Genomic DNA, 12,436 nt, shown 5'->3' with positions numbered 1-12,436 from the left:
GACCATACGTGAGGGGGCACATTCAAATTATTAGTCCCACATTGTATAAGATCTTGCGGTTTATAATTTATAGGGTCTCTCCACTGATAGCCAATTGATTTTGAATTGTATGCCCGTAATAATATTAATATCCCGGAAAAAATCCCGGGAAAGAGAGCCATGGGGACCACCAGGAAGTTATATGGGGCCGGTTAAGTTTCTCTCTCCCGGGATTTTCCACGATCAAGGGAGAGTTATCGATCCTAATCTGAATTTAGGACTCAACTCTCAAGTCGACGAAATGACTGCTGTTACCTGCTACAGTGAAATAATGATTTTACTGGATAAGATGACTCAACAACCAAAAGTTATGCATCTTAAACACCACGAAAACAACGACTTGTGTGAGATATTTTCAGTTCCTTAGGCCACTAATAAATTTATATACGCACATTGCAGCTTCAAGTCGAAAAGATATACATACAATATGAAATCTCAAAAGAAATTTTTTTGATCTCTTTCATCCATTAAACCAAGCAAAAATCTTCAAGAAATAAAGACAGTTGCCATAAACTCTAATAATCCGTCAGTAAACTGACCGCCATAATAAGTTCATGGCAGATAAGTTCAGAGAATGGATGTTTTCAACTTGAGCATGTAGCTGATAATCCAAGCAGGGGCGGTACATATCATCTTCTTTATACTCTTTATCATCAATACCACTGCCTTTCATCTTCGCTTCAAAAATGCCACGACTTCGCAAATCGCAGGAGGGGGATGATCTTACCACCTCCAGATGTTCCGTTTCAAAATTGTAGAGTTTAAGATATTCTCCAACAAACGAATATAATAACACCTGATCAGAGACGCTCAGTATCCGTGTAGGAAAGCTAGCAGTAGTAGCAGCAGCAGAAGTTTCGAAGTAACAACAGAAGGGACCTGCTAGTGAACCTAGCTCCTTAACTTGAACACCTAAGCTGTCCCCTTTCATCCACACTTGCTTTTCCTTGTCCTTCAATATATAAAGTTGAACTGTAAAACGACAACAACAAAAACTAGTCTGAGCATTACAGCGACGATGGCCACGACGTCTGTCGTTTCCCGTTGCATTTTCAGACAGTGAAACACAAGGATACCCTTTATGCTCCAGAAGTTGCTGTTCAACCACTCTATTTATGATTGTCGTCGGGGTTGGGATCAGATAACATTCAGTCGGGAGTCGAATGAATTGAATCGTCTCCTTGTGAATGTCGAACGAGAGCAACATGCCATTCTTATTATCATAACGAATTTCATTATGATTATCATTGATCATCATCTCATCTTCTTCTACTTCTCTATTGATTATCCTCCAGAAAAGATCGCGCCCACAAAGAGTGGCTGGTGTACGTATGTTTCCCCAGACTTTTGTTTCCATTCGACCAGGAAAAGGAGAACAACCTGGTGGAGGGGAGAATTCAGCGATACCAGTAACTATGGTTCTCCATGATTTGGTGCCCAAAGTAAAAACCATGGTGCTAAACTCTGTGTTGAATTTCGAAGTGAATACAATCACAACCTTATACTCCTCTGACAGTGAATCAAAACCCAAACCATGACACAAATATTCGCATTCCCCGTCACGGGGATGAAAATAAGGGAGCGCAAGTATTTCAGCCCTACTAAGATTAACGACAACCATTAAAGCTGGACCATGAGCACATTTATGCACTTGTGTGATTGAAACTAAACCATTACAATTACCTACTGGTTCACATGTGCCTGCCATTTTTAAAGTACAAAACAATCTATGTTCGTAATCATTATCCAAGCTGAAAAAAGAAGATTTTAGATCACGACCTACCGGACTGGTAATCTTGTGAGAAAGTTTTCGATTATCAAATCCTCAGGAAGATATGCAGCATGATCAGCATCCATTTCTTTGACTCTTTTATTATATTTCTTCATCTTTTTAGACATCGTCACTTATATCTTACAGATAAAAGATGATTTTGAACTTTATGTCGTTACAGTGGTTCTAGTTGGGTCGGAGACCCCAAGTAGGAAGAAGAAGAACGAAATTGAGGAACTAGAGAAAAACTTCAAACCTAATTAGCTGACCACACACTAGCTGTATATGTCCTTTTTATATGGCCGTAAAGATTTGTGAACAGCATTCTATATCTCATTAGACCTTGCGAAAAAATCGCTAAAGTTCTACACCAGGCATACTGAACCTGACAAACTTATGGCATTTTTTTTTTGATAGGCTAAAGCCGGACCCAGATCCAGACCCAAATCCAGACAGTTGGATTAGCCCCACTGCTAGACCCAACCCCGCTGAACCCCTCTATACATCTAATTAAATACAAACCTTTACTACGGTGGGGATCGAACTCCTGACTTCCTCCTTATTGGAGTTGATGGGATACCACTGAGCTATGCTCTTGGACCCATATTGCTTGGATTGATTATACAATGGTTTCAGCTCATAATGCAAGCATCCTGGACTGAAGGGGATGTCCTGGGAGGATCTGGATGTTCCAGCAGATGAATGGGTCGATGTTACCAAGTTCTATGATGTGCTGGAGTGAAATACTGGGCACTGGTAATAGATATTCTTTTTCTAAGAAACTTCTACCATTTCTTATCCCTTGTTTTTGTTTTTATACTTGGTAATATGCATGCTGACACAGGAAACATGTATATGTAACATGCAGAAAAAAAAAAAGGAAATATGTATAGATTAGTTATAATGGATGAAAAGTCTTGAGACTATCTGAAGCAGCATGACCCAACTAATTAATCTATGCTTTCGCTCTGTAAATTTAGAAAATGCTCACTGTATATAGAAACTTATACACCGCAACTTGATGTCAGTACAAAACTACCTAAAAGAAAGCATGAACTTTTACTAATTCTCTTCCTGCACCCATCCTGCAGCTAAATCATTATATTCTGACAACATTACAATCTGTAGATAATCACTGTACTCGCCAAACGTTTTAGTTTTCCCTGCAGGAATGAAGGTTTTCAGAGAATGGATGTTTTAGTCTTGAACATGTAGCTGATAATCCAAGTAGGGGCGAACATCATCTTCATCAGAAATACCATTGCTTGGGGGGGATCCTTTCATCTTAGCTTCAAAAACACGTTACCAATTACTGGAGGAAGATGACTTACCACCTCCAGATGGTCTTAAAAAAGAAAACTTCCTTCCAAAAACTCACCAAAATTCTTCTCCAGTAGCCTCAAGCAAAATTGTTCTTCTCAACGTAATTATCCTGGGGAAGACATGATCGTGTTGACTTGGTCGATCGACTAATTGATCTCAATACAATTTCCATATACTGTAATTTACTTAACTTCCTTAATCAAATCCTTGTTTTTGGATTCCTTTTCACCGCTAATATTGATATTAACTGGTTTATTTCTATCTCCACTATAAATGTCAGCCATAGTACCCTTCTCCATTTCAACAAGCGTTGCCAATGAAGTCCAAGCTTCCTTTGGTTGTCCATAAACCCAGCACATCATGAAATATATTTTCCTGTCAACAAGTTTAAGCTTAGTCTTCATCACACTCTTCTTCAACTTTCTCAAGCTTTCAGATCTCAACTCGTGTCCTCCTGCCTGGATAAGTCTTTGTAGATCACAAAGAGCACAGACCAGTGCGTTTCGTCCAAGATGAAGTAGAGTTACGGCATCATCAATAAGACCCACTCCGAATTGGAGCCCACCTGCATGCTTATAAGATGCTGAACATGTTTGCTTCATGCTGTGGGCTAGGGCTTCTGCTACACTCTCAGGTTGCACGCCTTCGCCGAATACAGAGGATAAGCTTAAAACAACAGTTGCTGCATCAAATGCGTCAGATTTCCAGTCTCCATTGTAAAGGCGGAGTGTAAAACAATAGCTATATATAATGTCGATAAGGTGGACTGACAAAAGCGGGGATGGATTTGTTGAACTCAGTTTGTTAATAGGTGGAAGTGGGTTTTCAGGTCCAGGAGGAACTTCAGTAGATTGACCCCCTTCTAGGGTATCATGTAGTGGCAATGCTTGTTGCTGAAGTGGCTTCACGAGTTGAGTTCCTTCACGGCTAAATGAAATTATTTTTGCAGAAAGGTTAAACCACCATGGGTTCCAGGGTTTTATTAGTTTACTTAGTTCACCAGAAGCCACTGCTCTCTGAAACTGTTGTACCTCTTCTGGAGACAAGTCATCCAAACTGACTTGATTTCCTGAAAGGGAGAAAGAAAATAATTGGGATCAGATTTAGTTAGTATTTCCAATGTCTGAATTTCAGCCCAATTGACTAAAAAAAACAGCATTCTCAAAACCATAAAGCTTGAAACAGAAAAGAGTGAATTAAAACATACTAATAGTCTATTACTTACAACACAAAATATAAACACAAACAAATGTTTAATGTGGACATACCTGATAAAATCTTCTGCACAGTCTCTTCAGATAAAGTATGATCTGCAAGGACACAGTTTAGTTATTATCTCAGGAAACTCTTGTAGGCGAAAAATGTAGACCGTCGTAATTACAAATCCACCAAAAGTTAATGTATCCATCCTCTTGTACTGTTTTTTAATACCTACATAAGTTTTCAATGTCGCTATACTTTTGCAAGGGCAACAATATGTACAAGAGGCCAGAGTTTGTTTGTTCAGGGGGTAGTTCTACGGATACCTCTTATTTAAGGTAATGTTAAGCTACACAAATTGCAGGTAATGGCAACTATTTCAAATAAAGTGTGGAATCATTATAACTTATAAGTGAATAACTTCACTTCCTAGTCTCCCAAACATGCCTCTGCAATATAAAAAGAAAATAGCACTCCACGTATTATAAAATTCTAAGCATGTATACAGTGATACTGCCCCAGTTTCTTATTCCCTTATCCTCGTAAAGACATCAATATTGATTTAAGTTTTATAACCTATCGCCCATCGGATAAGTGGTGACCTAAAACAAGAAGAGAAACAGGTTTCTAATTCTATTTGAATATACATTTTTGATGTGTGTACATAACACTAGTTAGTTCAGCATGTGTGCCTATTGCAGGTTCTTATTTAGCTATAGAAATTCATAAGACGGATAATCCAAAGCCAGCAAAAAAACCTAGTTCAGTTAGTTTACCATCATTATCATCATTATCGCTGTGATCCATGCCTTCAATTGACTCCTCTTCCGAGTGAAATCGTTTCAATATGTCCAGCATTTTCTGTTTTGAGTTATCATCTGGCTGTGTTTGGTTCAACTCTGCCATTACGTTTTCTCGCATAAAAGATTCAGTACATTGAAGACTATGCCCCTGCAGAAGGTAATTGATAGATTTCAGTTACACATAAAAGTACAGTGACATAATTAGTGACTATTTGGCTTTCACACAGGACCAGCATGACTCACTTACCTTATAGCATTGAAGGGAACAGTACCGCAAGTTGCATCGAGGACAAGTATATTGTGAAAATTGCTTCTGGCATCTACAGGTTATTGGTCAAAAAAAAAAAAAAGAATCAAACCTTGGAACATACTGCCAAGGGCGTTAAAGATAAACACCAAAATAAGGCGTCTAAAAAACTAGGAGCTACAAATAATAGGTTTTCCAACAGAACTCGTGAGAAAATTGAACATTTCAGATTCAACTCTATAACCACATAGCTATAGCATCTTTGCCAAACCGACTTCAATTAACTGGCGAGAAATATAGAGGGTAAATAATCGATGAGAAGTTAAAATGCAGTAATCTATTTGATGATTAGAAGCACTTACACGCGGCATATGATCTTGTTTGCTGTCAAGGCATCAAATGGTTCAGAAGACTTCTCCGTAGTTATCACCGTGTCTTCCATTAAAGTCGAAATACTATCCTGAAAAATATAATGTTTTCTGATTGTGTAAAGCTCCTAAGGTTCTAATAAAATTGGTAAAAGTACATAAAATCGGGGCTTAAGAAAAATAGATCTTAAATTCTGAATGCAATTGTGTTACTTTTAGTAACTTAAATATGCTAAGATTGCAAAATAAACTTATGATGAAAACTAGAAACTTCACTTTTCTGGAAATCAGAACAACGAAAATGTAAATGAATCGAATAAAATTAGTACTAAGGATAACGAATGACTGTTAAACCGATTACCACTATCATAATTCATTCAACATTCCAAACTACTATATTGGTGAAGTTTCCTATTGATAAGCAACTCGCATATTGAAAAACGTAACTAATAGCCAACAACTAACCATACTTAAACCAGCATTATAGTCAAGATCTTTAACAGGAACAAAGTGCTATATAACCATCAGACCTGAACTTATATTAACTCTCAATGTTCAAGACTTTCTTAACAATGAAGACAGATTAACCCATTTCACGCATTCAGATCTGAACATCCTAGGTGCCTTTAATGCAATGTACAGTATATCGCTAGAGAACCTAACATATAAGCACAAAATCTGCACAACAAAACACAAGGGTGATTTGCTAGTGGACGGTGCGGAATATATTCGTTTACATACAAAATGGAGATGTTCATATTCATATCTATAAAAATAAATTAATCTATAATATTAGGATGGGTACTACTATGAAGGCACGGACTCCTATAGCTCAAATCCATCCCCTCCTTAGTACTCAAAATATTTGATATGAAGTACATTTATTTTCTTTTTGATGGTTACGTGACTTGGAGCAGTGCCAATCGAGGAAAAGCTTATTCAACATTGCCTGAGATGGTTTGGACATCTCCAAAGGAGGCCCCTTGAAGCACCAGTGCGCACTGCGAGTTATAAATTGCGTCGCAGACACAAAGAAAAGCAGAGGTCGGACAAGACTGACATGGGAGGAGGCAGTGAAAAGAGACTTGATGGACTATCGAAAGAGACGGCGTTAGACAGGACCATGTGGAAATCCGTAATCACGTAGCGGAACCATAACATACGAAAGATTTGGGTTTGATTTCTAGCCTACCATGACAGCAGTCTAAGGTCGATCTTTACGTCTTATGGAGAAGTATCAGGTTACTAATATATAAGTGAAGACAAAGGTTATCATGATGGAAACAGACACCTGTACAGAGTGATAAGCACGTGCCAGTGGGTCAGGAATTTTTGGCGCAAGTATCATAGTACCTTTGTTGCACCTACCACTTGGGATTAATTTCAATACAAACCCCCTTTGGAATCCAAGTATAGATTATTTTTGTAAAGGGGGAAATATGTAATAGAGGAAATATTTACTTGGAAAACAGATTAACGCTTACAACATACACCTCCTAATTCAAGGTTCCAGAGAATTGCATCTAGGGTAAAGGAATTTGATAACCCTCCACATGTCTTAAAGCCAACACTACTTAAATAGATATAACTGCTTTATCATGCAGGATGACCTCAACCAGGAGAATCTATACATAGATATAAATGCTTTATCGTGCAGGATGACCTCAACCAGGAGAATGCATACACGAGTGTAGTGAATGTATTATTGGTGTCAAATACTTAAACAACAACGCCTAAAGGCCGACCAATGAAGGAGTTTAATAGGGAAGTAAAGCCTTACCTCTGCGACATCCTCCTTCTCCTTCATCACAACCGTTTGATCCTCTTCTGCCATATCTGTATCAAGCATAACAAAGAGATTAAAACTAACACCACCACAGAAACAACAAGAAAAATCCAAAAAGTTAAAAGAACTATATACACAGAAACATTAGATAACAAGATACAGATCATAAATGAGCATTGAAATTGTGAAGCAAAAGTAGCACCCACTTTTTCCACTACTCCAATATTCGTATATATTACATGAGCATCAAATACTCCAATATTTGTATATAAAACAAGACAAACACACATAAAACAATACACCATACAGAATCAAGTCCTCAACTTAAACATTAAGTCATACGTAATCAGCACCTTTACATACTATACGGAAGGCCGGAAGGGATATGGATTGCAGTCAATCTACTCAAATAGTATAGTTCTAACGGATAGTATTAAACTCAATACCCTTCAATCTAACTACTGATTCAGATGACCTTTCAACTTATGAAGCTCTGTCATGTATAACCAGAGAACATTAGCACCTCTATTACGCAGTTTCCACCTTATCCCTGGAAGTGCAACCAATGCCATATATAACCAGTACTAGCTAGCTAATTGCTGGAACTTTCTTTTTTATTGCCACTCACCACTAGCCTATTAGCTAGCCATTTAACCTACTGTTAACTAGTTCACTACAGTTAAGAATTACAGTATTGGCATTACACTACAACCACTACACATTTCGCACAACAAGTCTACTGAAGAGTTTAAAGGTTTCTACTGCAAACCTTTATTTTGTCTTTCACATTTGCTTCAAATACTGGCCAAATAATTGCAACATTTTTTTTAAGCTTCAGCTTTCTTCAATTCAAAAAACACTAAGAAAAACTTGCTCCCGGACTTACTATCTCAATATACAAAACTGAAAGATTGCAGCGGATTCAAGAAATAGACAATGAATACGGGAAAGAAAAAAAACATTCATGGCCAGAGAAAAACTAGAAAATCTTCTTAACCCATCATAGAGACTGATCAAACAGACCTAATTCAAGCTACCAAAAACAAAAAACTGAATGGAGGAAACATTACCTGATTTTGAAGTTCTTCCACTTCAGTTATAGGGCTTTGAAGATGAACAACTGAGTTAACTTTATCACTAATCAGAGAAAACACAAATTTTAGAGATATCAGAGTAAATATTCAGAGATGGATCGATGAACTCTGGGGTTTTAGTTTCGTTTCACTGTTTTATTTCTCTCACTTGAAAGAGACGAGAAAAACCCGATACTTCTCGAAAACTGATTTCCCAAATATATACTAGTATTCTCTCCACCGATTTCTTACCTGCCCGAAACGACCCGATAAAATCGACCGATCTGAAACGGTTTTGTGAGGCTTGCTGAGCTCCCAAAAGTGTAATTTTAGCACCATACGATCAACTAAGTTAATGGCGCACAATGAGTACCGATCATACGATGTTTCCCAGATTTTGAGTCAGATGGTATTTACAGATCTATAATCTTTTCTCCTTACTGTCTTTTTATTTTCAGATCTAAAGTTTTGAATCTCAATTTAAAAATGGTTTTCTATTTTTTATCTTTTCCTCTCTTGTGTCTACAGATTGATTTATCCTTTAATGGCGTTGGCCTGTTTAAAGTTGGTGATTATAGTGTTGGCTGTTGTTGTTGTCTTGCTTGTGGAAGCTAAAGTGTTATCTCAAAGTCTCGTTGTTCTAGCATTTTCATGGTGAAACTCTGTACCAGAACCGATCCAGGGAGTTGGAAAGATCCATGTGCTAGTCGCACAAGTAGTAGGAAAAAGGCTCGCTACAAAATTGAAATTTTCTTACCCCTTTTTCTGCTATGGTCAAACCCTAAAAAAATTGTTTCCTTATTAGATTCAGCATACACCAAAAATATTTCAATGCCAAATTCTCAGGGATTTTATTTGAATTCTATTTGCAGAAATCCTAATGAAATTCATATTTATCCTCATCCCATAACCCTAAATTATTTTCATACCTACACTTCTCTTCACGGGGTTAACAAAATGGAAGCAAAAAACAACCCAAAAATCGTTGTTTCAAACACAAATTCTGAAGTCATTGATTTAGCTAGAAGGTTCAAACAGGCGACTATTGAATTGAATGCTGAGGATGATACTATTGTTGTCAATCAATATGAATCTGATAATGAAGATTCTGAAGCAGGAGAATGGTATTTTTGTTTAATCGGTAAGATTATAATTGAAGGCAAGATGGGGTATGGTGTTGTGGAAAAAAACATACTCTTCACTTGGAATTTTATTCCTCCGGAAGAGATAAAAATCATTGAAGTGGATACTAATGTTATGATTTTTAAGCTGAAAAACAAGTCAGTGGTGGACAAAATCATTGAAGAAGGACCCTGGAACATTGATGGATACTTATGTATCTTATATGACTATTTCCAAGGTTTAATCCATCAAAAACTGGATTGGACCAAGCAAGTGTACTGGATTCATCAAAAGCTTCAGCCTGAGCATATGAATGTGAAATCTGTAGAGGAAATGGGGAAATTACTTGGAGAAGTGTTAGCAATTGAACCATCAAATGTTATCCCAGCAGAAGGACTTCCTGTGAAGGTATGTGTGAAAATAGAGCTGACAACTCCACTAAGAAGAGGCGTTTTAGCAATCACTGCAGCGGGTGTAACCAAATGGGTTAGATTCTACTATGAGAAACAACCAAGGAAGTTATGCAAAGAGTGCTTCATCATTAACCATTGCAATGGAGCATGTGAAGCTGCTGCAACTTATGTAAAGGTTGTCCATGAGAAGCCTTACCCTTTTGGAGGTATAGGAAAATTGAAGAAGTCTGTTCAAATTGGCTCCAGTGCATCCATACAGCCTAAGACAATCACCAGGAAAGCTGCAAAACCAATCAACTTTGTCCCGCCAAAGGATGAAAAACTGGTTAAGATTCAGATGCTTACTGAGAATGATGATACTTAAGCTAGACTTGGAAAACGACAGAGATTCATAGACCCCAGTATTGATCAAGCAAGCTCTGGTACTTGTGAGGCAAATGCTAATAACAATGAGATTAAAAGAGATGATCCAACAACAGCTAGAATCCCAACAAAGGATAAACTTTCTGGTGGCACAAATGGGGAGAATGAGGTAATTCAAAATCACTACTCCATCTTTTACTGCATTATAAATATTATTATTTTTCATTTCTTAGATTTGCCTTCCTTAGATAATTTATCAAACATGAAGATCCTATCATGGAATGTATGTGGTTTTGGCAATAAAGAAACTAGGAACCATATAAAAAACCAAATAAGATCCAATAATCCTGATATAATTTTCCTCATTGAGACCAAGAATACAACCAAGAAAATGAAACAATACATCTCTAGTCTCCATTATCCTAATATGTGGTTTCAGGACCCCATTGGTTCTTCAGGTGGCCTTTGTCTTATATGGAAAGATGGCATCAATATGAAATTAGTTGAGAACAAACATAACATTCTTCATTGTACTATTGAACTAGATGCTACAACCAAAAATTCCCTGGTGAATTTTCTTTATGGTTCCCTTGAACCTGTAGTTAGAAAAGAACAATGGAGTTATATGAATGATATTGCAAACCAACTGAAATTAGCTCGGATAGTGGAAGGAGATTTAAATTTTGTTTTTTCTCAAGATGAAAAAGATGGTGGAAATCTTATTCCAAAGTCTGTCCTCAATGACAATCATGCTCTCCTTAATAATTGTGGTTTGCATACTCTAAACTCCATAGGGAACCCATTTACTTGGTCTAATAAAAGAAAAGGTCAGGCTCTCATCTTAGAAAGATTAGACAGATTCCTTGCTAATGTATCTTGGTTGAATTGCTATCCTACTTGTGTTGTGTATCATCTCATTCCTCTAGCTAGTGATCACTGCCCTATTTTGCTTTCTACAACTAGAATCCAGAATGACACTTATAAACCTTTTAGATTAAATAAAGCTTGGTTTAGAGGCAATAGTTGTAAGGCAATTATAGAAACTAGTTGGAACAAAAGAACTAATGGGTTTCATGCCTTTAGAGTTACAAAAATCCTGTTTAATACTAAGGAAGAACTCAGAAAGTGGAACTATGTTAGCTTTGGTAACATTACTACTCAGATAAATAAGATTAAATCTCAAATAGAAGAACCGACCATAATAATGTTATAGCCAACACACCACAAATTGAGGAGATTAAATGCAAACTGAATCAATGGTATGATATAGAAGACGACTTTTGGAAACAGAGAAATAAAAATGAAGATCTGAAAAATGGAGAAAGAAATACTGCCTACTACAAAAAGTTAACTTCAGGATAAGGAAAATTAATATAGATACTCTCCAAAATGATAGGGGTGAGTGGATTACAGATAGAACATAAATTGCTAATACTCTTAAAGATCATTTTTTTAACATGAGTAGATCTACATTCCCTCTTAATGCTGAGTACTATTTTAATAATGTTGTTCCTTCATTTCTGAGGATGAAAATCTTGCTTTAACTGCTATCCCCACACATGATGAAATAAGAAATGTTGTGTTTGGCATGCATTCTTGAACCACCCCAGGACCAGATGGATTCCCTCCAGGTTTTTACCAAAAAATGTGGCCCACAGTAGGGGATGATATAGTTAACATGGTACAATCCTTTTTTCATTCTAAGCATCTTCTAAAACAGCTCAATCATAATTTTACTGCTTTAATTCCAAAAAAGAATTGCCATGTCTCTGTTGTTGATTTCAGACCAATAAGTTTATGTAATGTGACTTATAAAATTATATCTAAGCTTCTTGTCACTAGGCTCAAACCTCTTTTGAACAAGTTTATATCCCCATTTCAGTCTGCATTTGTCCCTGGCAGATTGATACAAGATAACATTGTTATGG

General features: G+C 36.9%; 1 protein-coding gene across 1 annotated transcript; it reads right to left on the bottom strand.

The window, feature by feature from the left end:
• Positions 1 to 2,682: 2,682 nt before the first annotated feature.
• LOC113320768 (zinc finger HIT domain-containing protein 2-like) lies at positions 2,683 to 8,787 on the bottom strand. Its single transcript, XM_026568667.1, has 7 exons — positions 8,608 to 8,787; positions 7,532 to 7,587; positions 5,746 to 5,843; positions 5,384 to 5,456; positions 5,110 to 5,284; positions 4,402 to 4,443; positions 2,683 to 4,202 (listed from the first exon to the last, which is right to left on the bottom strand). Exons 2-7 carry the CDS (start codon positions 7,583 to 7,585, stop codon positions 3,316 to 3,318), a joined length of 1,329 nt encoding a protein of 442 aa, XP_026424452.1. The 5' UTR covers positions 7,586 to 7,587; positions 8,608 to 8,787; the 3' UTR covers positions 2,683 to 3,315.
• Positions 8,788 to 12,436: the final 3,649 nt, after the last annotated feature.

This window comes from Papaver somniferum, chromosome 11, assembly GCF_003573695.1.
Source record: "Papaver somniferum cultivar HN1 chromosome 11, ASM357369v1, whole genome shotgun sequence".
NCBI lineage: Eukaryota > Viridiplantae > Streptophyta > Magnoliopsida > Ranunculales > Papaveraceae > Papaver > Papaver somniferum.
The sequence above is the reverse complement of the archived record's forward strand: the minus strand, read 5'-3'. Positions and strand labels throughout refer to the sequence as shown.

Excerpts from the sequence above, each read along its gene's own strand:
- LOC113320768 (XM_026568667.1), bottom strand. The coding sequence starts at position 7,585 with ATGGCAGAAGAGGATCAAACGGTTGTGATGAAGGAGAAGGAGGATGTC. Across the intron at positions 4,444-5,109 it reads CGATAATGATGATAATGATG|ATCATACTTTATCTGAAGAG; the intron begins GTAAACTAACTG and ends GTGTCCTTGCAG. Across the intron at positions 4,203-4,401 it reads TGTGCAGAAGATTTTATCAG|GAAATCAAGTCAGTTTGGAT; the intron begins GTATGTCCACAT and ends TCTCCCTTTCAG.